The sequence below is a fragment of the Cyprinodon tularosa genome, unplaced genomic scaffold (assembly GCF_016077235.1).
Source record: "Cyprinodon tularosa strain WSP-4 unplaced genomic scaffold, ASM1607723v1 ctg100, whole genome shotgun sequence".
Classification (NCBI taxonomy): domain Eukaryota; kingdom Metazoa; phylum Chordata; class Actinopteri; order Cyprinodontiformes; family Cyprinodontidae; genus Cyprinodon; species Cyprinodon tularosa.
Genome location: NW_024037783.1, coordinates 906,309 through 932,064, shown reverse-complemented (window position 1 = coordinate 932,064; position 25,756 = coordinate 906,309). Strand labels below are relative to the sequence as shown.

Here is a 25,756-nt window from a genome sequence, read left to right as displayed (position 1 = left end):
CAAAGTTAATGAAAAAGGAAATTTATTAAATTATATTAAGTAAAACCTGAAAAAGGATTACCTGAAATAAGAAGCCAAAACAGATTAGTACAAAACCCATAACCAATTAGAAATAAACAAACGCAAAACAAACCTAACAAAACTCAATCATAAGGTCCAAACCAACTGAAGTTCTGAAGAGGGAGAGGAAGAGAAAAGCCTGCTGACTGCTGCAGCATGACAGCTTTTAAAGCAGCAGAGCACCAATCAGGGAAAAAAAACATAACACCTGCAGAAGGCCTGCCTCCAGGACCCTGAAAGAAAAAGCAGAGACCCACTGCAGCCATAACATAAGTTATAAGTCACGTTTTTGAGGGCAAGTTATCCGATTGTCCCTAAATGTGAGTAAATGTTAGTCATTTGTTAGGTTAGGCTTGCAATTAAACTAACTTTTACTGCAGGAGATGAGACTGACACTATAGTGCTGCTATGATTGTTGTGTGATAGGATGACTGTTAAATGATGAACTAATTTACCATTTATTTTTGGTAATTGTAATTTGTTTGGTTAAAATTTGTTAACTTGGGCAAAATATCAAACATATTGAGCTCTCCCACCTCCACTAATTAACTGTAGAAAGCGCTCAATGGCGTAACTATTGGTGAGCAGAGACAGCAGTCGCTAGGGGCCCTCAACTTTTTAGGGGCCCCCGGTACGCAATTGTAAATTAGTAAGTCGCATATTTAATGGTGGGATAATTACCTCTTAAAATCCACCTGCTGTTTCTTTTTTAACTGACCGGACCCCATTTATACCCCAACACATGCCAGATTTCACTATAGTTAGCCGTTTAAACGCGGCACCAAATAGGAAAGCAGACAGCCCTGTTTTTATTTACTATGTTAATAGCTGTATAGTTCATTAGTCGGTTGAACTATGCTTCAAACCGCAATAAAGATCTTAAAAGAACGATGTATTTGAGAATTTTATTTTTTACACTACGACTTGGAATTATGGGTAATCCAGAGTGTTGTACTTTATATGGGGCCCATATAAATCTGGAGATAATGTTGCTTACGTGCCTATTCTTGTGTCTTTACGCCACCTTTACCGTGTTTCTGTCTGTTACCAGCAATACACCCACACTGATTGTTTATTTAGTGTGCAACATTTTTGTTGTAACAAATATTTATCTCTTTCTGTTAGTTTTTTTTTTCTCCATCAGTTGTGACTGTTTTTTGGGAATTTCTTTGTCCTTGATTTGTGCTTTTTTTTACACTCTTGACATGAAATTCTGATATATGGCGTCTGGGCCTACTTAATATAAAAAGGAATGAGTGTTAATCTGTAAAATTAAAATGCGTCATAGTTGGATTATTCATTTGATTAAAAAAACAGACAAATATTTTCTAAATAAAAAACTTTTACTCTTCATTTAATGAGTAATATTTCTTATTATGTGGTTTATCGACCTGTTTGGGTCCATTTCTTCTTAAAGCGCAGTTTTAGGGAAAGATGCCACCTGGCAGGGGATGAACGGTGGACATTATTTAATGTGACACCTGGGTGACCACACCCAGGGAGACCATCAGTCCCTGAGCACCACTGTCCGTCCAGCCACAGCTGGGAGCGCTGCTTTATTGATTAGGGAAGGGGAAGATGAGAGGTGCTTCTCCTGCTCTAATCCTCTTAGCGGCATTATGCTGAGCTCCGGCCAAGCCCCGACATGCGGTGCGCCCTTGTAGCTGGCCAAAAGCCGGAGTCAGCATCTCTGGGTCGGCGGCGCACAGCTGGAGGAGTCGGTGTCCGCGGAGAGGAACCAAGCACCCGGTGGCCCCAGCAGGTAGGACCCGCAGATAGTGTTTGCCTTTCCATGAAGAGCTGCGTTATCATTACGTTTAATTTATTTCTAAAACAGTCTGTGACACGGTGAGAGAAACTGCGTCATGGTTTTCCTTATAATTAAACGCGGCTCAGTTGCAGCTGTTTTATGAGCGTCTAATTCTCAGCCCGCTGCTTTAAATTACGCCTCATCACTTTCTGCACATGTGCGCTCCTGTTGGCTCTAACGCAGCATGAAAACCCATGTGAACAAAGTCCCTGCCTCATCATAGACGTGCATCTTTTTGCACCTTTTTTTTTTACGTGTCTCGGTGGGATCATGTTTTCCTGAGAATCTGCAGCCAGAGTGATTATGTAGCCATAGCAACAGGTGGCTGTCTGCATCCTCCATCACCCACAACAAACAGTCACCTCTCCGCTTCAGATTGGTAATCATGCACACTGAGGGGAACGTTTGCACATGCTTATGATTTTCTGCTCTCAGTCCTTCTACAGGTTAAATCCACCCGCTGTGAAAAGATGAATCCGGCTCTCTGTCTGTCTCCGTTAGGTCACTGGAATGCATCTCACCTAACTTCCAGCTGGGACTCTAGTCGGTGAACATGCAGTTTCCTCAGAGGAGGCTCAACCGCAGCCGTATCCTCTTCTTCGTCTCAGGCGTGCTGCTCTTATGCATCTACGCGCTGAGTCTGAAGAGCAGGCAGCCTCATGCCCCCATCAGCTTCAATGCTGGAGCAGACTGGGGCGGTGAGGATGATCTAGAGGTCAGACTTCGGGAGGTGAGGGCCTCCAATGAGACTGAACTAGAGAGCACCAAACCTCCCTTGGTGATGATTGTCAACAGGACAGATCTAGAAGAGTGCCACTATGTGGATCCTCGCCCTCCAAGAGCACCTCCGACTCCACCGCTGCTGACCACCACAGCTCCTCCCCAACAGCCACTCCAACCCCCGCACAGTAAAGGAGACTACCCAGAAGACCTCTTCTCAGTGGAGCAGCGACGCCAAGGCTGGGTGGTTCTGCATATCATTGGTATGATCTACATGTTTGTTTCCCTGGCCATAGTCTGTGACGAGTTCTTCGTTCCTGCGCTGGGAGTCATCACTGATAAGCTGGAGATCTCTGACGACGTTGCCGGAGCCACTTTCATGGCGGCTGGAGGCTCAGCCCCAGAGCTTTTTACCTCCCTCATTGGTGTCTTCATCTCTCACAGCAACGTGGGCATTGGCACCATCGTGGGCTCAGCCGTCTTTAACATCCTGTTTGTGATCGGAATGTGTGCTATCTTCTCCAGGGAGATGCTGCACCTCACCTGGTGGCCTCTCTTTAGGGACATAAACTTCTACATCTTGGACCTCATCATGCTTATCGTCTTCTTCCTGGACAATGTGATCTGGTGGTGGGAGAGCTTGATGCTGGTGCTGGGCTACATAAGCTATGTGATCTTCATGAAGTTTAACAGTCAGATTGAGCGGACTTTCAAAAACCAGCTCAACAGGCACAGGAGCATCGTCAAGACGTGGAGCACGACCGAGCCAGAAAAGGTGAGTCATTGGCGACTTTGGACTCTCATCTGGGTCGGAACTAACCTGACAACAGCCAGATGCATGTCTCGCTCTGCCCAGCTCCACTCACAAATTCGGTCGGGAGAAGGGCGAAAACATCGTTTCCACCAACAAAAGCCTTCAAAGCCGTTCTCTGATGTTCTTTTAATGAAACAATATCAGATAGATTGGACAACACAGAAGAAATAGCAGCATCAATGCTAACGCTTGCTTCCTCAATGCGAGCCGCCATTGTTGTTGGAATCTTAACGGTCGCTTCTCCACTCCAGGGCTCTGTTCGAAAACCTAGGACGGGTCCTCCAAGGACGCGGTCTACCTAGACTGGATCCTTCGAAGTCCTTGAAAATAAGGAGACCGGAAGGGTTTTGGCTGTAAATTCGACCAGGTCTACCCTTTGGCGGGTTTTACCGCCGTATGCTCTGTTGCTTAGCAACCGTGAACGTTGACACACAAAGCAGGAAAAGAATGAATACAGAAGTTTTCAAAACTGTTTATTTATTTATTTTTTATTGTGAAGTGAACAAAGACTACACTCACAAGAATCCAGAGTGGAATAAATGTTCCAACCACCTGGAGCAGGAACAAATAAAATCAAATGTAATGATAGAAACCTTAGTCAGTTAAATAACCTGCTGCTGTCATTCTGCACATCTCTGATGTTGCTGCTATTTTCAAATATCCATTACTGTAAAAATGTCCATAGCTGCATATTGGTTATTTATTCCCCAGTTTTATATTGTTAAAACACTTTACAGTATTTTATTGTTTATATTTTAACTCTTCCCTATTATGTTATTCTTATACATTTTTCTAAGGTCCACATTTGTGTGACCATTTTCAATAATCTTTCTGCTGCTGTAAATTTGCCCATTGTGGGAAAATAAAGAGATTTTCTATTCTATTCTATAAAAGGGGTAGAAAGATATAAGTAAATCTAAACAATATATGTATAAAAAATATATCTGCAAAATCTCTAATATTCAACAACAAAAAATAAGAAGTTAAGCATATTGTGCAAAACAACAATAAAAAGATAAAAATCCTATCAGATTTATAGTCCCCACCCTGCAGATATATTAGAATCTGTCCTTAAATTACAGCCAAACCCATTTACACAGTAACAGATTAAAACCTTTAGATAAACCAAACATTACCGCCACATATCTGACTCAATAACCATTAAAACAACTATTTTCATTCATTTCAGACGGAACTATTCACAGAGTTGTATTATATTAAACTGAACTTCCAATTTTCACCACTGTTCGGCGCCAAGTAACCTTTCCTCTGATCACAGCTTGCTTGGTCTCGCAATGAATCCTGGGATATCCAAGAATACCGAGGATACATCGGACCCGTCCTTCAAATTGGGCAAAAAGAAGGACGCATTTTAAGGCCGCATAATGAGGACTCTTGGAATCCGACCAGACCTCGGCGCCGCGCTATGACGTAATCGGCCTTCGAATCCGGTCTTCTAAGGATGCGTCCTAGGTTTTCGAACAGAGCACATGACGCACCCGCCCTGCGTCTTTCTTTCTTTCTTCTTGTTTAATGGCGTTTGACAAGCAACTTATTGGTGTGCATTACCGCCACCTACTGGTAAGGATTGTGGATCAGGACGCAACTAAAAAAAAAAAAAAAAAAACTAAATCCTTTCTATCAGTTTAGTTTTCTTAAGAAATCTTAATAAATGACGTAAATATTCAGAAGAGGAGCAATATCCCAACATATCTGATATTTTTAATTGTAACTTATTCTTTAGAAGTCGATATTCTAACCCGCCCTGCGTCCTGATTGGACAGACCATAAATTCGGTTGGGGAAATCACTTTCAGTGAGCGGGTTCCCAGATGTATGTGAGTGGAGCTGGGCGGAGCGAGACATGCATCTGGCTGTTGTCAGGTTAGGTCGTAACTGCTAGAATTAAAAATACATGTGATCCATTTACAGAAAACAAAAATCTGCAAGCAGTATTTTTGTGAAAATATTCCAGTTGGTGTTTATTCAATCATAAAACACCATTTTAAAAGAAATATCAATGGCCTTATTGATTTAATTGAACATCAAACATCTTTAAAAAGTTAAGATGCAGAACAATTATCATAACAATAATCAAAATATTTTAGTTTGTACAGGAAACATATTCATGTTTTGTTTAGTCATGGTTTTCAGAGTTTACTGCTCTTATTCATCAAGGAAACTGGCATCAGTTACAAAGATTTGTGTTTTAATGTTAATCCATTATTACTGCAAATAACTTCAAAATCAGCATTGATCAGATCAAAATCTTAATGTTATCCTCCTCTGCTGTATTTTACTTTTTTTTACCTGATCTAACTTTGATGATAATAAAAACACAGCTGAATTAAAATGAATGCAGCATATCTTAAAATGCATCCTATCGAAATTGCTTTGAAGGAATGAAATAATTTTTCATTTTGGGTATTTGAGTCAGTAAATCACAAGAGGAGAAAACATGGTGAAAACATGTGCCATAGAATTGAGCCTGACTGTAATCAACATGGCTTCTGATGCACTGAGGGTGTAATTTAGTTGCAAGAGGATCCACCTTACATGTATGACCATGGTGATCACCATCCTACCATACCACTCATTAAATGAGAAAGTGGTTTCAGAGAGGAGGACGCCGGGGCGGCGGAAGCTTGGTTTGGTGTAGAAGGCTTACAGCCGTACATGTTTGAGCCCTTGCCTCGCAACGCCACCAGTTCTGCTAGATCTACGGCTGCCGAAGACACAGACATCCATCCCTGTAAACTCTGGGACAGAACTCAATGGGAAAGGAAATTATTCTTATTTCAACCATTGCGTATATTAGCTGCGACATAAAAGGAATTTCGCAATCAAGATACTTTGATAAAAAAAAAAATTATTGATTGACAGATGACAATTGATATACCGTATGATCGGCCAAATTTAGATGTACAAGCTGTCAACTGGCCTGCACAAAATGGCATTCTGGGAACATCTGCCTGAAAAAATGCAACATAGTCTAATAACCCTTTCTGAAGAAATCTCTTTCTTTAGCCAGATATAATAAATAAAAGGTTCTGTGCTACAAACCATCTGAAAATAATCGTGATGACCACAATGAACACCTCAAAACCTGGGTAGTCAGGAAAATGGCTGGGAAACAAAATATGCATATTGTTGTTCCACACACAGGCTCTTCCATGAACTTTGGTCCCCATGATACAGAAACTAATGGGGCCCTTCAGGCCCTGTAGCTGTTGTTGCCACATATAATTAATTTTAAAGGGTTGGTATTTTCCTGCAGTGCAATAATAGCAATTGCACAATATTACTACTGCTATTGAATTCTACTTTCATCTGTTTACATACACTATGCAAGTCACTATTTAATTACAAAGTTACAAATTGGGATCTGTTCTCTGAAATGGGAGTATTTTGGTCAATTGTGGACAGATTTTTACTGATCTAGTTTAAACGATATAAACCCTAGTAATAGATGTTGTTTGTGCACAAAACATTGTCAATAAAATATCACATTGAAAAACTTAATTCAGTTCATGTGATGATAGACCAACACAGCTTAGCAGATAATTATGAAGTAGAATTAGAATGGACTATGACCATAGACTATGTTAGCAGTCTTCTTTAAAAGTCCCCTGAGTAGTAAATGGTGTCCACCTGATTGTCACAAGTAAATGTGCTAAAATGTGGAGAGTGTTATTGTGTTGTGGATATTGCTTTTGCAGAAAACTAACACAATTCCCTCTAGTGTAATACATGGTAGTTGCAATATTATGCTATCTAGATACTTTTCTTTAGCATGGACAGGAAGCCTGGTGAAAGATACTTGAAAAGTGGACGCGGGACAATCATGATACAAAACCTTGAAGGTTATGTGTATACAATGAGAAAAGGTGGAAAAGATGGAGAGGTGTGAATACTTTTGCAAGGTTTTGCAATCATATCCAGACAAACTTCTGTCCTTTGGTTTCAGTGAATTTTCTGTCCTTTCATCTTTCCGACTCCTGCTCGCTTAGACTCACTGACAGCTGATTGGTGCGTCTGAGCAGGATGAGACTGCATTTGTGTAAAATCCTTTGATGGTGCTGAACTAAAAGGACTCCAGGTGTTGTAGACAGTGAGCCCCTCAAAATGTCACTCTGTTTTGGTTACAGTCCTTGAAATACCTCTATACAGCGTCTAATGTGATGAATAATAATTTAAAGTAGTCACAGATGAAGGAACCAAAAGCCTATGTGATGCACCATAAATACCAGAAACACATTTTACATTGTCTATGTTGTCTTTGAATAGCAACTATCAATATTAAGGATTTCATTCTTGTCATGAGATTTATTGATAGAAACCAATTTTATTGTAAAATACTTACAGACTTCCATAAAAAAAAAAATCTAATTACCCAACTAACATTGCTATTAATGTAAAAAAACAAACCCTCTTGGGGTGGGTAATTTAATAAATTTCCACCAGGCTCCCCCAGCAATTACACTCGGCCACACCTAAGGGGCACGCTCCCCACTGTAGGAACCACTGCAATAACAGATGGATGATCTTGGCCTGAAAATGAATGAAACAAATCTGAACAGACAGACAAACTGTTGATCAAGGCAACTTCGAGGCAGAGGTCAATCTAGTTAGAGAGCACAGCACAGGAGGCGGATCCATAATGCAACAGCACTTTTCTGTAACCGTGCTCCTGTGGAGTAATGATTTAATGATGCCCTTTTATTAGGCCCCTAAAGAGCTGCTTATATCATTAGAGTTTCAACAACTGGCTGTTGTAAGAGCTTTTCCTTTTTTTAAAAGATATTTTTGCAACACGTTGGTATGCATGTCTTTACATCTCAGCAGCAACCTTTGTAGATCACCCATTAACCCTCCTGTCGTCCTTGGGGTCAATTTGACCCCATTCAATGTTTATCATTCAAAAAATAGTAGTTAACTTTTTTTTTTTTTTGCTTCATATTTCATGACTTTTCCTAATTTGATGGGCACAACTGGTAAAGCATAACATTTTTGTGATGTTATTTTTTGAACGTGCTGAACACATTACACGCATTGGTTGTCCTCTGGGGTCAATTTGACCTCAAGCTGTTTTAGCTGCTAAAACTTGTCAGTGACCTAACATGACCACACCTGCAGGTGCAGAGTTGATACATTTGAACTGAGACATCTGGGGATCTGTGTGACCTTCTGAACTCACACCTGCCAAAGTAGAACTGATTTTTCCTGCCTTTTTCCCAGCCACATACAGCTTTCGACGCATGACTGCCCGTTGCCCCCTTGTCATCTTCTTCCACATCATTGATGCGAGTGCATATAATGCATTCGTGATTTGGTGTGAGATAAACAAAGACTGGAATAGGGGAAAACTCAGCCGAAGGAGGCTTTTCCTGGATGAGCTTGGCAATGCACTGGTCAGGCCTCAAATTGAGAGAAGACAGAGCCTTCCAAGAGCATCACCAGTTGATGCAGCTATTGTGAGGGACATACAGAGGGAGAAAAAAACACCCCAACTCCTCCAGTGGCACAAACTGCAGGCAAGAAACGTGGCAGGTGTCAGGTCTGTCCCACCCGAAACGACTGCAAGACCAGCATGACCTGTTCAAAATGCGAAAAGTATGTCTGCCAGGAGCATGCACACACACTCTGCACATCCTGTGTACAGTAGTGCAGACTAAAAGCTTGGCTACTGTGGCATGAACTGTTCCACGTTTTAGCTACTGACATTATCACACTGTTCAAAATGGGTGGATTTTCATGTTGTTTCTCTCTAAAAACTGTTCCATGTTCTAACTACTACGTGACATGTTCTCATTATCCATTTTCTGTCACACAAATGAAAAAAAAAAAAACAGAAAAAACAAACAAAAAAAACTCTAACTCTGCCATTGCCGGTCCCAAGCCCGGATAACAAGAGAGGAGGGGTGAGTAAGATCCTACAGTAACTAGCAACAAATATATTACAACAAAATAGATAAAAATAAGTAAATAAATATGTTTATGAGAGGAAAGGGGGAGTCACCAACATTAATCAATATGGTTCATTTGGTGAGAGTCATGAATGTGCTCAAAACCTGTAAATTTAAACTCATTTTCATTTAAAGGTTTGGCCTGATGGTGGCGCTAGAGGGAAGGTCAACTCACTGATTTTCAAGGGGTTATTTATGTATTCAAAAAATAAACAAAGTGCCTGTCACAAAAACTTGGTCAACAATATTCTGTAAATCATTTTCTGGAGGTAAATATATGGGGCCAAAATGGTAGCTTTAATATTTGCAAATGTGTGTGGAGAGTTGTGTGTCTGTATCTCGATTTGTGTGTGTGCAGTGGGATTTGAAAATGTGTAAATAAATCTGTAAATGTGTGAGGAGATTTGTGTCTGTACAACAATCTGCAAATGTGTAAAACTACTTGTGTGTAATCCATTTTGCAAATGTGTAAAAAATCCACAAATCTGTATTCAGATCTGCAAATGTGTACTGAGACTTGCAAATGTGTAGATCAATCTGTAAGCACACACAGAGACACTTGCGTCTGAAGTATTTTCGCTTCAAGACCCAGAAATACTGACAAATCATTGGTTACAAGTCAAGCGGTTTTTCGGTTGGCTCTCTTTACACACGTGATTTTTGCTACTCTTCTGCCGCGTGAGATGCACAAATGTGTAGAAGGATTTGTATGTGTATTTTCGCGATTTGTAACCCCTTGCGCAGGCTCACATGCTGCCCTGACCGCAGGCTCACAGACAGCCTCTACCTTTTTTTTTCCTCCGCTGCGGGAGTCGACGTGACAAGGATGATATTGATACCATTCAGTAAGGAAAAAATTTAATCTATTATTAAACAAAAGGTTACGGAAAGATGGCAGAAGCTGTGGGAAGAGCATATAACTGGAAGTTGGCTTTATAGTATTCAAAGGAAAATTGGTGAAATGAGGAGAACGTAAAGGAATAAAAAAGAGGTTATATCTAGATTAAGTTTCGGAAATACGGGGTTAAATGGAAACTTATTTAGAATGGGAACAGGAGGTTGTGGTTTTTGTTATCAAGGGGAGACGGTGGAGCATGTTTTGTTGTTTTGTTATAAATATTCTATGGAGAGAAGGGTTACAAGAAAATAAATTACAGTTAAATATACAAGATATTTTGGGGGGGGGGAATCTACTTATGATTATTTTTGTAATTTGATAAACAATCCTGAAAAAACGAAATTGGTAGAAAGGATATAAGTTTATTTATGTAAATATTGTTAATATTTATTTTTATTTTTCAGTGGGAAAATCTATTTGCACTGAATTGATTTTTCTTTTGTTTTTTGATGTTTTGGGCTTCGGATGAGTTTCTTGCTGAACAACCTGAGTTTTTTACCTTGAAACTTCACCATTGCTTTCATACCCATTCAGTCTCTAATTATAGTCTTTTCTAGCAGCTCAGCACCTCCTGGGAAGATTCTCAATTGTCCTGTTTTCTGCATGCTGATAATTGCTGCCAATTTGCAGGGTCCTAAAATCTTAGAAATCACTTTGCTTTCCTCTCCAGACTGATAGATGCCAGTAGTTGTTGTCATCTGTTGTGTTTAGATTAGTGGATGGTGTGTTATTTTGGGGATTATTTAGCCTTCTTCATGTTGTGATGCATGTTCTTTTGAAATGGTGTTGAAATCAACAGGTTGAGCAATAATCAGGCCTCTGTTGGGTCAGTACAATTAAACCAAAAAAATCTGTCCAACTCCTAATAAAATGTGGTTTAAAATACAGATCGGTTAAATTTACAGGCATCTAGAATTAGTTTCCCCCATAATTAATGAAACCATAATTTAAAAACTGCCGTCTTCTTTTATATAGGATATTTGTATCTGATATTAAAAAGAATTTCTATCTAGAACACTTAATTTTGACTTGCAAACAACAAAGGAATTTTGTACGAGGGCAGATACCTTTTCACAGTGCTGTGTTTGTGACTGAAAAGCTCTCTCTGAACCTCCAGGATTGTGAGGCTGCCCCTCCGCCGCCACCTCCTGCAGCGCAGGAAACTAACCCCAAGCCAGAAGCTGCACCGCCTGCACCAGGCAGCCCTCAACACAAAAGCCTGCAACCAGAAACCCAAGAGGACAAAGCTCGGCTCAGAGTATGAAAACCTCAGTTACAGATGATGTTGAACACATCTGAGAGCAAACCTTTTTAAAATCAGCATAGAGCTGAGGTTTACTCTCAAACACATTAACTATGCGTTTCAATTTATAATCATTGTTTTTCAGGAGATAAATTAAAATAAGGCAAAAAGTGATGTGAGGAATTTGTGATCAATTATTAAACTCCATTTGTGCACCAACAAATAGATTACTGGTTCATCTAAGAGCCAGAAAGATTAACTATTACTAAAAAAACACAAGTGTGTTCTCTATTCTCTCATTGCGGATGAAGATAACCATTCATACCAGTTTCTTGAGACAACTTCCCACATGCATCCTGCTGTACATCTGGTTGATTTCTTTTCTGAGGTCTACTTTAATTGAGTGTTGCATGAAAAGTTTCATAAATGTATAGATCTTCTGTTTATCTGACCAAGTCTTTGCTGCCCTGCAGGTGCGTCCAGTTTTACAGCGAGGTGGCAGCTCAGCATCCCTCCATAACACGTCGCTGAGGAGCCCCATCTTCCAGCTGATGATCTACACTCTCGATCCACTTGGGGAAGGTAGAGCATACTGGTTTCTGCAGGGTTCTAGACATAGATGCTCACTAAAATACTTTGGGAAATCCCTGAATTGTAATTGTTTGCCAGCTTTTAAACTCTATATTGCCAAACCAGTTTTAATTTGTGTTTGGGATCATTGTCTTGGTGTGCCCACATTTAAACATTGTTGATGAATTCACGGTGGAGAGTATGGAGGTAGTTGCTCTTCTTTAATTTCTCCTCTTAGCCAAGCAAAAGAGACTGAAAGGCTCAGTCTCTAGGTTGTTTGAACATAAAACTGACCTACGTATTAACCACTGTAATTTTAGCCCTATTTGAAGTTGTCAGTTTTGTTGCAGGTGGATCTTTCTTATATACTTTGAGGGCATATTGATGTAAAACCATTTCCACTGTTGGCAGCTATACTGGTTCCAGGCTTTCCTTTCATCAGACTCTGGCAGTATAATCTTTTGGGTCTTTGCAAAGTGGTTCCATCTCTGAATAATTTGTTCAACCAGGAGAGTGATCTTTTCAACTTGTGTGAATCCAGGATGCAACTATTGGAACATTGACTGAGTTCCTCGACTCTCTCTCCAGGTGTTGGTCAATCCAACCGGTTTCACAGTTTCAATGGAAAGTATTCAAATCACCTTTTACAAAAAAATATACATGAACTGCTTTGATTTTAGCAAATGGCTGATGAAAAAAAGAGTGAAAAATTGAAAGTTGTAGGGAAGCGGCTGTTCCAACGGTTGCAGTTCCGAATTCTCCGAGTGGTGCCCGACTTTACACAACTGAATAAAGTGAATGTGATTGGTCGATTATCAAGAGAGCGGGATTGTTGTAGCGGTAGGTTAGCAAGCAAGTTTGGTTGTGGCTGGTTTGTTGGAAGCATCTTGCTAACCAGTTAGCAACTTAGTGCTAGTACATTTTCAATGGGAAATTCCATTGGGACCAAGTAGCACTAAATTGGTGACTTAGCAATGACACTGTCAAGGAACTATGGAGAGCAGAAACATGCAAGAGGAGGAGACTTTTGTGTCGGAGGTCGTGGATGAGTCTCCTCCGTCATACATTTTTTATTTAGAGGAGGAAAGCGGGGACAAAGTTGTTGTGAAAGAGGACGCCGGGGCGGCAGAAGCTTGGTTTGGTGTAGAAGGCTTCCAGCCGTACATGTTTGAGCCCTTGCCTTGCAACGCTGCCAGTTCTGTTAGCTCTACGCCTGCTGAAGACAGACGTCCATCCCCGTCAACACTGGACTCAATGGGAAAGGAAATAAATCTTATTTCAACCGTTGCGTATATTAGCTGCGACATACATATCGAGATGCTATGACTGAAAAAATTTGATTGACAGATGACCGTCGATATATGATTGGTCGAATTTAGGTGTACAAGCTGACGTGTAACTAACTGGTCTGCATAAAATAATAAAAAAAAAAACAGATTTTAAGACAGGTCTGATTTAAATATGAATTCCCTACAACTTTAAATGGGCCTGAATACTTTCTGTACTCACTGTACGTCAAATTAAAAAGAAAAATACTGTTATTAATAGAGGTGGATACCTTATCACTGAAGTCTATAAAACAAACACTCAATTACTTAACATAAATCATCAGTCATCAGAGCCCTGCAGCAACAAGCTGAGTAGTTCGCACAAGCATGAAAGAAAAAGACAAAAAAATATTAAAGGAGTAAAAGGTGAAATTTCACCACTAGGAGGGGCTAATGAGCACGGTCTGTACATCAACACATGTGTAATAATGGTGCGTTCAGACTGGACACGGTGGCCACAGTGAGTGCGGTGGATTCACGTAGAACTCCTACACAAACCGTGCTGTGAAGCGGCCAACGGTGAACTCCACGCTGTGAGAGTAACAATTGCTCCTCCCTGACCTCGTGCTACTAGATAGAGCTGAGGTGTTGTCAAACAGCAGCAATACAAGGAGACAGAGGCGCGGTGATCGCTGACGTTAAAATGAGCTGAACTTTTTTTTTTTAATCGCAACATGGCAGCCAATTAGGGAAAGGTTGTAGGCAAAGCTTTTTTCTCTTAAAATGGTATACAGAGATAAATAATATTAACAAAGGTAGAAATAAGGAATATGCTCTAGAGTTTTTTTAGGTGGCTTTAAAAAAATCTGTTTTAATTTAGTCCTAAAAGGACTGTTAATCGTCCTCACTCACCTCGAGAAAAGGATCCGATCTGTAACTGCCCAGCGTCTGTGCTTTCTGCGGGGGCAGAAACTAAAGTCCCACCCAATCCGACCAAATCAGAACTGTGTCTGGATCTTAAAAACCATCAGCACAAAAAGGTTTTACCTGCACAAAGGAAGTAGCACCAAAAAAGGAAGCTCGATAATTTTGATTCAATTTGAAGCTTAATGAGGCGATAGTTGACTTCTGGGTGACATAAAAAAAATCTTTAATATCTCTCAAATAGCAGTTCATGTGATGTTTTTTTTTTTTCATTTTTTAGAAATGACTATTTTAAATGCACAAACCTGCACTAAAGAAGCACCAAGTATTCAGTCCATTTGCAGAATTTTTTTCATGTCTTTGGGGTGTTGGCTTCATGCAGCTGAAGCTCCTCATATTTGATGATGTGGTCCAGAGTTTTAAAAGTGCATCTGAAATGCAGAGCGGTGAACTACCTGCAGGGCTCGTGGAAATCACCGTGTCTACCATGCCCGTTCTGAATGCAACATAACAAGGGACACCACTATGTACCTCTGCTCCAGCTGTAATCCCCTTGTATGCACATATTTACTACGGATAAACACTCTAAGTAACACAGAACCACCTTTCAAGGAACATGTCCTCTGAAGAAGTAAATAACTCGTGATTTTAAAATGCTGTTTGCAAGAGAAATTTAAATAATTGTCTTTCTGTCAGCTGATCCCTGCCTTTTAAAGGCAGGCTGGCAAAGAAAAGTTATATCCAGTTGTATTTCCCATAAAATAAAATCACATTATCCATTAAAACTCTTTTTTAAATTTTTTTTATTGATGATTGAGGAAAAAATACCAGAATAAAAACACATATTTCATGTGGAGTTTTGTGCTCTAACTAGGTATATCTGCCATTTTAGATTATGTAGGTTATATGGGCTTATTTATCAATCTGTTTGCTCCCAAATCAAGCATAAGTTCCTTTTCTCAGTGTCCAAAATACTTCGAAAATGTCCTGTAGGTAAGAAGTGTCCACAGGCACATGCCTCACCGTAGTCCTTGCATAGCTGGAACTCCATTATTGTCCGTTATTAGCCAATGAGATAAACTTTGCTATGAAGTATTGGAACTTCAGGGGCTGGATAGATTGTGCTCATTTCTGTGTGTAAGCAGTGAGAAGAGAGGAGATGTGCACAGAAAATGCATTGTCAAAATTCTGAAAGAGCTTGAATGAAAAGGTGTATAAAGCTAAATATAGAAATCTTTTTTTTGTGGTCAAATTAGTTAAAAAATTCAAATAATCAGGTTTGGCACTTTTCGTCTCAATTTCAATCAATTAAACTGAATGGAAATTTTGTCATACGTTTGAGTAGTGAGAAAGATGGAGAGTAGAAGAAGTGATGACAAACATGGTCTGCAGATATACAGTACAGGTGTGCTTGTATATTTAAGGAGATTTAGCAGAACGTTGTTTTGTTGGTTGATGTATGAACTCTTATTAAGCATTTCCATAATTTGTTGCACCACTTTCCTCCTTCAGTATTTTTATTGACTGTTTTTGGATCAAATTATTAAAAAAAATATATTCTTAATCTTTTATTTTTTATCAGTCCAGCCATGGCCTTTATAGCTCTTTTAATGTATTCACCCTTTTTACTGGTCATTTTATTATGTTTCTCAGCTCTAAGTCAAGATAGCCTTCAAAGTTTTCCCTCTCTGTCTTCAATGCCATTTATATGAATGAACACCTGCATGTTTATTCTCAGAGGCGTAGCCTTATATTTAATAATTGTGGAGCTAATTAAGCAGATTTACATTTTTCAGGATCACACACTCACTTTAGATGGTCTGCATAACTTTTACGAGGATTATTCAAAGTAATTTACTGAAGTTAAAACGTTTGTTAAATCCGACATGTCGGGTTAGAAGTCAGAGAAATTAAGAGAAATTAATGACAAGAATATGAAAATGTAGTTGCATGAGGCCCATTTTTGGATAATAAAGATAATTGCTTTTATTTTAATTTTAAAAGTGGGCTGACAGGAAATTGGATTAAGAGAGGTCAGTTGGCCAGGAGTCAAACCTGTGACAGCTGAGTCAATGACTGAGGTCTGAGTGCAGGGGTTTTATGCTTTACCCCTGTGCCACTACAAAACCCAAGCCTGACAGATTTAGTTGAATAAACCTTAGAGCCAAATGAGTTGACCGTAACAGCCTTATTAGTGTGATTGTCCTGATTATGATGTAATAGAGCACTATTTGTTACTATGGTCAGAGCTAATGGCCTCCTGCATGAGAGGTAACATTTCTACAAGAAATGAGAATAGAAGTCAGATTGCCACTTGAAGTTACTGCAGCTTCATTTTTTTCCCCAAATGAAAGTTTTTCAGTTATCATTTTAGGAGAAAAAGTACCGTGAAGGTTGAAAAAAAGCATCTTATCATAGACATTTCTACTTTATTGTGCCTCATTCCTACTGTTTTTGTGCTAGTTTTTGTGAATGAGACCCTGAAGTAGAAAAAATGCACACCTACTTTCAGCCTATTCCTACCATTCATGTCTGTAGAAGTAATGAACATATATATATATTTTTTTGCGATCGTACCCAGAAAGAAGCACTTAAAAAGATTTCATAAAAATGTTCCTTCTCAGTAGTCACTATTTGTAATAATGCAGAGGGAACTATAATAACTTGAATAAAACTAATATTTTCAGTGGGTTGGCTGAACGTTGCAGCTTGTCATGCTGTAGGTAAAGCTACTGGTGACTCAGCTCTGCTCGTTCTGTAAGTCAGCGTTGTGAGATGAACAGTGGTCTGACCTTCAGGCTGTCCTTGGCCTTGGCGTGCTGTTGTTCCCTGCTCCCAGTGCACTCGGCCACTGCTGATCCTTAATCAGCTTTCCATTACAGGCTAATAAGAGCTGGATAAGAGCCAGCATGGTTGCTTTGACTCTAGGGAAACCAGCTGAGTCTGGCTCTGTGCAGCTGGACTAGGCACTTAAAGGTGCAGTAGGAGATCTTTTCTAACACATTTTTTACCATGTGGCTTAAAGATCTCCCTACAGCCACTTAGCGAGCAGTGAAATAAAAGGTTTGAAAGTGAAACTAAAATAAATGGTCCTGACTACAGTAAGAAATCAATGAATAATAATTTAACCAATCACAAAAGACGGTCCGTTGTACACGATTGGTTCCATATCACGTCAATCATGGTCGTCTGCTTGTCCCTCCCCCCTATGCGCGTACCCTAACACATGAATGAATTGACCCCCCAATGCTCGTACAGGACGCCATGGCTGGAAGCTAGCCATGTTCACGCCTATAGTGACCAGATTTGGATTTTTCAAAAGGAGGACACTTTTTTTTTTGGCGGGGGCTATTTGATTTAAGATTTTTATTTAAAGAAAATGCTCTTTGAATTTTTATTTAAGCTAAAGTAGGACCTATTTTCATGTTGATCGTTAAAAAAATCAAAATTTTCCTCCATAAAATAAGACCTTTTGGTTAATTCATACCATGCGATACCTGTATTTTCCATCTTAGAAGCAGCACTTAGAGGAGCCGTAAGAACCAGTCGGCCAAAGAAAGCTACAGAAGGTAAGAGGGCTAAATAATTACCTATTTGTGCCATTTCTCATCAAGTCTCCAGTAAAATCAATATATGGTTGCTTCATATTGCATTATTAGCCACATAAACATCTAACAGTTAAACAGAAGCATGGTGCTAGCAATATTTTTTTGAGGAAGGGAAACCAAAAGGTGTGCATGTAGTTAATGAGTGTATTTTAGAGGACTAGCCATGACTTTATTCAGGAAAGAGACACAGCTAAACACATAAGCCAATTAGCCAGAAATACTTAGTATTGGTTAGAGCAGGTTTTCTTAACTTTGGTCTTTGAGGCGTTCATGTTATAGATGTGTCTTTACTCAAGCACCGGATTCAAATGATTCCATTTCCTCCTTGACAGCCATCAAATCCTGCAAAAGCCTGTTGATCACCTTTTTGTTCAGATCATGTGTTGGGAGGCAGGGGAACATCTAAAACATGACATGACAGTGGGCCCTAAGGAACAGGGTTAAGAAACCCTGGATTAGATAAACAAAGACTGCAAAATGGTCTTTGGTGAAATAACCTCTATTTGAAAGAATGCAGCAAAAAACGAACATGGGATCAGAAGTAGTTTTAGAGCTTTAATGGTAGTAAAATTACTGAGAGAAAAGAACATAACGCAAAGTTATGTTAGTGTTTCTGTTATTTTGGATTGCCAGTGTAGATTTAGGGGACCTTATTGGCTGTGAGCTACTATTTTTATGTCTCTGAAACCTAACTGAACATCGAAAGAAAAATTGGTCGTGACTTTAAATCTCTTGTTGTCCGCTTCTGCCAATCAGAAACGTCTTTTAATGGTGATGTCAAAGGGGTGAGGCTTGTAAAGAAGAAAGGTAAGCTCTAGGTAAGGTGGTGTCATATATTTCTGTAAGCTTAATTCCATCGTCCCTGGTCTCGTCCTTCTAATTTCTTCATGAAAAAAATTGAAATCTCCTCCATTTTATTTTTCTTTTTTTTATGAGTTTTTTTAATTCCCAAATTTGGTTTATGTTTTGTTTAGCCAGTTATTATGGGACAATAACTTAGGCAAAAACCTCTAATATTAAACAAATATTTTTTATTTATTTATTTTTTAAAGAAAATCTGATTCTCAACTATCAGATTTTTTTAGCATTGGACTTTTCAATGCTAAGATTAGACAAACATTTTAAAAATCTATAATAATGATTTAAAAAGACTCAAAAAACATCTAGATAACTGTTTCTTGAAATCTTTTTCAAATATATTGTATGACCTACGAAGAAAATGTTACAAGTCAAAAATGTGGCTAAATTCGGTGCAATTGGTGTGTCGTGAATAGCTGCATGCTTGTTTGTTTGCTTGCTTTGTTCTGTGGATGTGGGTTCAGATTCTTTGTGCAGATTCTGGTTCTGCTAAAAAGCTTCCATGTGGCCGTGGTGTTGTGAAAGCTAGACAGATGAGCCTCAAGCGCAATTGTTTAAAATCCTTTTTTTTCTGGATATTGGTAGAAGAAAAACTAGCTGTTTTCTTTCAGGGTTGCATAACTCTTATTATTTATTGATTATCTTGCATGCAGCTGGCAGACCTGTGGGTGGATGACTAACTTTCATCCTTGAAGGATTCAGTGCTTGTGGCTAATTGAGGCTCATTACTCTGCTTGCTGTGTGTTAAGGTCAAAGATTGAGTGAAGTGGTCACTCAGAACTGCTTGTGGAAAAAGAGGGTATGGCAGACCTCTAATTATGCTTGTAAAAGTGACGGTTCTCTTAATTGCAGCAAAGAACAAAGTAAAACCTCTGGGTGTCCCTTTGACAGAGAAACAACAGAACAAGTCTCTTTACCGTCATGTAGAAGGTAAGTGAGTCATATATTGAGGTCTGCCGACATTAAGGAATAATAATAAAAAAACATTGAATTTGAGGACCGGACATTTAATTTCAGACACACAGAGGAACATCAGGGAATGACGTGTTTAATATAGCAGAGAGAATGTACAATACTGTCTGTCATATAACATGGTGACTACTAATGGTAACCAAAACAATCCCACTTTGAATAGTCCTCCATCCCTTTATTAACATCTTAGGCTTATCAACAACATTTAAAAATAAATCTTATTAACATCGTAATAGATTTTTCCAGTTTTCAATCTCTTAAAACAGAAGGATTGGGTTTTGCTGTGCAAAATAAGTAAACATTTCTTAAACCTTCAAACACCTATTATAGGAAAACCTTTTGAGTTTAAAATCAACCTCTTAATAATATTTGGCCCTATGTAGGTAATAGAAGGAAGGGGCTTTGATAAATAATGGATCCTAATGGTGGTAGACTGCCAGTGATAAATTAATTACTTAACTAGATACAAAATTTTAAAGATTCCCAATAGGATTCAACATGTTTTACATCTTATTGTTTTCATTGCTGCATTATAATTAGATCTGCTTTTTAGATTATGCTTATAAAACTGAACCAAATGATTAACAGAGGGTGAACTGGAGCTTGTTTATCTGGAATTTTTAAAATAGTTTTATAAAAAATATCCTTTCCCTGTGTTGTCGTATCAGTTTAATAACAAAATAAACCTTTTTTAAGGTTCTGTTTTCTCTCTGTTTGAAGAACAACTTTTAAAGGAGAGAAGTCTGTTGATGTAAGCCTAAGGAAAATCTTTATAAATTAGAAGGTAGTTATGTTAGATATGCTTCAACTTTTAATGTTTCTCTGATGAGAAGAAACATTTGATGGAGGGTAACCTCTGCAATCAGTGCTGACTCTTAATCTCTGTGTTCCTGCATCACATTATGCACTAATGAGGTGCTTGAGACTCGGAGGTCCTCGGCAAAGATGAGATGCAGAGAGCTTTAAGAGGCATCAACGAGTCTGAATCAATCAGCTCCGAGGGTTAACATGCAGATGGGAGGCTCCTTCAGAGGAGTGTGTTTATCTGTGAACTCTCAAATCTCTCCCACTCCCACTTCATACAGGCCAACATAACAGCTTTACCGATATAATAGGGTCTGTTTTATCCCAGAGGGGGAGGTTAGAAAGAGGGGTGTAACCAACTCTTATGAGATTTCTGTTTTCAGTAAAACCTTTTTAGGATTTATGTTTACATAAAACAACACATCTACTAAAGGAGGTCAGTGAAAATGTCTTTCTTCAGTCTCAGAGAGTTAAAAGTTTTTCTTTCCAAGGAAACCCATAAGATTTTAGAGTTAGCAACATTGTCTTCCCCAGGAATGGGCTATGGCTCATACAAATGTCTCTAAGGTGTGTCACAGTCTCACTGTGATGAACAGCACTGTTGCCATGGTTATTTGGACAGGTGTTGGATGCCTTCCTGATGTTTTCACTGATTTGCATATGTATTTTGGGGAGGGGATGGGGCACATAAAAAGTAAACAAAACTGCTGTTAAATCAGTTTTTTTATTGCAAATTTCTGAATGTATTGCTACCACAAACTTTTTTTAAAATTGCATTATTGTTTGTACATAAGGCCCTAAACAGAGTTTAAACAGGTGCACATCTTCTAAGTCAGTAAAATATACAGTAGGTAAATGGCTGGAAGGAGCCACTCACATCAGCCATGCTGCAGCAGGGGTGCGGTTAACGAGACGGCGACAGTTCTGTATTCATTTAGTTTGGTAGGCAATTAGATCAAGGTCCTGATTTTCATGATCAAAACAGGAAGAAGCAGGCATAAAACTGAAAAAAGTTCTGGTGAATTTATAAATAAAATTACCCACAATATTACTCTAACCTAACTTAAAATTTTTTTTTTTAAAAACTACAGAAAAGAAAACCAAGGAAACAGAGGGGATAAAGTCGTAGCTGACAGCAGTCTCCTTTCACAAAGGCTGAAGTGCATCCCCTGTTCACTCAAAGCACATTTAAGGGTTTTAATAAAAACCTGAAGTACGTTAATAATTTTCTTGGATTCTTCATATTTATAATTATAAATCTTAAATATTAATCTTAAATTTAAACTTCTCCCATTCAAAATATGAGATCATTTTAGTCCTGCGTTTCTGCTGTGTACATAAGTGCTCTGCTTCTGTTCCTTTTTCTGTTTTAAGACACAGGTCAGAAACCAAAGTCAGAGCAGTCTGCTTCTGCTGGTACAGCAGGGAGCGTTGCAGCTCAACCGTCCACCTCGCAGCCTCCAACAGAGGAGAACACGCAGAAGACCCCTGATAAGGCGGAGGAGTCAAAGGCAAAACATTTTCAATCTTTTAATCTGCTGAAAAAAAGATAAATTATTTGTTCTTTCTAACAATTTGATAGGTCTAACCCATTAGTAATTCAGAAATACTGGTACCATGCAAGACTTTCAAAATAAGACATAAACATACGCTACAATAAAAAAGTCTTTATATCTTATACAACAGATTATTGCAGCATAGACTCAACACTATTGGTGTAACTAAACCAATTTTTGGAAAAAAGTCTACTATGGACTTTTAAAAATAAAACCCCTCTTCTCTAGAGTAACTGATTAGGTAGGAAGCTTAGATTTTAGCATCCAAGGGGGTTCCTTAAAATGAATGTAACTCAACCAAAGCTGCAAAAACCTTGGCTATAATTTACTTTCAAAATAAGACCTAATTATAGTCTACAAAATAAAAGCTTTAATATTTCTCAAATTCAATTATCTTAGAATTGAAATATACATCATATCTGGAAATCAAATGAGTGCTAAAAGGGGTTTAACTTGTCCTTTCAAAATATGGTTTACTGATATTTTCAAAATAAAAGCCTTTATTACTATTTAATCTTTTTGTTAATTAAAGGGTGCAGAAGATTTATCATGAGAAATGGGTTAACTTAACCAATCTTTAAAGGAAAACAATGCTAAACTGTCAAAATAAGACCCTAATACATTACACTAAATTAAATCCTTTATATTGAATCAAGAATTTTATTGAAGAAATGTTGATGGAAATTATTTTAATATATATCTCTGAAATTATACTTTCATCATAATTTAAGGTTATGACAGAAAATAATATATTTCAGCATATTTTTTACTTGACATACTTAGCATAATTTAGGTTCCCCTTCCCAAATCATCTCTGAAAGATTCATATTGTAAATGTGATGCACAAAGTAATTCACCCAAATAACTTGTATTTCTTTTCCGAAAACTGCACTCAGATGGGTCCCTTCTGAATTTCTTTAGAAGTTTTCTAGTTTTCTTATGTCGGATGTCTTCTGTAGATGTTGGCAGATCCATTTTAGAACTAGTTATAAGAGAAAAGAGAGAGAAAGACCTTCAAATAAGAGAACACTTGTTCAAAAATGTTTAAAAAGATTATTATTATATGACGAAATAAGCAGAGGTTAAACCACAATTCAAATGAAACTGCAGAGTTTTTAAAAGCAATCTTCTGTGTGCAGGCAGCAGAATCAGAGGGAGGATCAGGAGGCTCCCAGAAGAGCAGTGAGGAGGACAGCGGTGAAGATGAAAGCAGCGACTCTAGTGAGAGCAAAGAAGAAGATGAGGAAGATGAAGAAAATAAAGAGGAGGCGGAAGAGGAGGAGAGTGAGCCCCTGACCTTGGAGTGGCCAACGACTCCACGCAAACAGGCCACCTACCTTTTCTTGCTCCCCATTGTGTTCCCACTGTGGCTGACGCTGCCAGATGTCCGTAACCCGGTGAGCAAAGGACAATCTTCATCAGCATCATCATCCCTGAAACATCTGAAAACATTTGTTAAAGCTGGATCATGAAACTGTGTTTGTTTCAGAATACCTGCTAGTTATGGTTTTACTCCACTTAAGAAGACATATTATGGTTCTGCCCTCATACCAGTTACTTAAATGTGATTAAGAGCTTTGGCTTTAGAAAATGTTAATAATAATCCTAAATTGTCTCCCAGGCATCCAAACGATTCTTTATCGCCACGTTCCTTGGCTCCATCTTCTGGATCGGCATCTACTCCTACATGATGGTGTGGTGGGCTCATCAGGTCGGTTGGTCCATTCCTCAACATCTCTCTTTGGAGACCAGTTATAAGATTCTTCTTCTACACATGGTGTCTTTTTAGAAATATTAAGCAATTCTTCTGAATTTTGGCCTCTAGAATGAATGCTTTCTCTGTTTTGACAGGACCATATGAGTAAATTCACATTTCACTTTTTATACGATTTTAGTGGTTGAGGAAAAAAAGATTTATTCCAACCATCCTTCCTCTTTAATTAAAAACTAACAGCTGCTTATGCTAATTACTGTTGCTGCATGCTTACACTGGTATCAAGCGTCTGCATTAAGGAATTATTGTTTTGACCCATTTTTTTGCTTTTTTTTTTTTATTAAGTTAAGCTCAAACCTTTTCCAACATGAATTGATTATTTAATTTTTATTCATGTTAATTTGCATCAATCTCATTTGAATTAGTCAATGTCCAGTCACTAAACCTTCATTATTTTTGTTCTGTTCAGAGGTGGACTTGCCGGTATGCTTAGAATTATCGTTCTGCTGCAGAAACCTAGTCTGATGCAGAATTCACAGTTTTATATTTTGACATCAGACAACTTGGCTCATCAGTGCACAGAATAAAATTTTCCCAAAAGTCCTGAGGGTCAATATGAAGTCTTTTTGCAGATGTGGGATGGCAGGGTTTTGGCCTTGGCAGTCTACCATAGATAAACATTTTCTTTTCTTTTATTTTTTCCATCTACTTATACTCAGGTAGGTGAAACTATTGGCATTTCAGAGGAGATCATGGGTCTGACCATCCTGGCAGCAGGAACATCCATTCCAGACCTCATCACCAGCGTGATTGTGGCTCGGAAAGGTTTGGGAGACATGGCCGTCTCCAGCTCTGTGGGAAGCAACATCTTTGACATCACTGTTGGGTGAGCATTATTTTTTCTTTTCCTTGGAAATTATAACTCTCTGTTAACAAAGTTCCACCTAGGTGCAAAGATTGTAATTATATGAGGGAATATGCTGAGTTCTGTCTAAGACACAAATTAGACAGAACTCATTCAGCTGCTTAGAAAAAATAAAACAATTATAGAAGTTTGTTCTAGTGGAAGTATAAATAACTGGTTTATTATTTAGAATAAGTGTGAATTAATGGCAGGTTTCTGTGTTTGGTCTAATTGCTGATCTTTGCAAACTGACTGCTGATTCTGATTTCCTCTAAGAATTATGATTGATTTATCTTCCACCCTTTTTTCTATTTTTTTTTTTTTTTTTTCTGTTGACCAGATTCATTCAAATAAAACTGTTAAGCCTAAAACTCACCTGCCTTTTGTGCTTTCAGCCTGCCTGTCCCCTGGCTTATATACACTGCCCTGCATGCCGGCGAGCCGGTGACCGTCAGCTCCAACGGCCTGTTCTGTGCCATCGTGCTGCTCTTCCTCATGCTCCTCTTCGTCATCATCTCTATCGCTGTTTGCCGCTGGAAGATGAGCAAAAAGCTGGGCGTTACCATGTTTGTACTGTACATTGTGTTCCTCGTCCTCAGTGTCCTACTGGAGAACCGGGTCCTCATCTGTCCCATTTCTATCTGATGCCATCGATGCACATTAATTTCCAGTCCAGACCGGCTCTGCAGGAGTTAAGTTGGATTACAGATTAAAGATTTACAATTATTAATGCACCTCAGAAATCTGCTAGTTCTGCAGGTTCTATTATTTTAACGGGGGTAAAAACTTATTTATTTAATTTCTCTTAAGCTCAGCAGGAAGTATAAATACTAAAAGTTTAATATTTCAATAAGTAAGATTTAATCGGTTGTGAAAGTAGCTAAACGATCCATAAAGTTGATGTAGCCATAGTGTCTGGATTATAGAGCCTTAAATAAAAGCCGGGTACCTAGACACCATATTTTATGTACACTGCAAGTAGCAGTTTATGTCAACAGGGGGAAGTTGCAGGTCTTGACATTACCTCCAGGTAGCAGTAGTTAGCTTTGTCTTTCCAAGCTTTGTAAG

The 25,756-nt window shown here is 38.7% G+C and overlaps 1 protein-coding gene across 6 annotated transcripts; it reads left to right on the top strand.

Annotated features, from left to right (window-relative positions):
• Positions 1-1,467: 1,467 nt before the first annotated feature.
• On the top strand, positions 1,468-25,756 carry LOC119773321 (sodium/potassium/calcium exchanger 1-like). 6 transcript variants are annotated; one of them, XM_038270386.1, is made up of 12 exons: positions 1,468-1,822; positions 2,372-3,365; positions 11,385-11,525; positions 11,984-12,092; positions 17,788-17,841; positions 18,637-18,687; positions 19,591-19,668; positions 21,889-22,025; positions 23,210-23,467; positions 23,692-23,781; positions 24,504-24,670; positions 25,084-25,756. In XM_038270386.1, exons 2-12 carry the CDS (start codon positions 2,424-2,426, stop codon positions 25,331-25,333), a joined length of 2,277 nt encoding a protein of 758 aa, XP_038126314.1. In that variant the 5' UTR covers positions 1,468-1,822; positions 2,372-2,423; the 3' UTR covers positions 25,334-25,756. The 6 variants fall into 6 exon arrangements, with proteins under 6 accessions (XP_038126314.1, XP_038126237.1, XP_038126373.1 ...); XM_038270309.1 differs by having other exon boundaries at positions 2,306-3,365; XM_038270445.1 differs by lacking the exon at positions 1,468-1,822 and adding an exon at positions 2,124-2,249.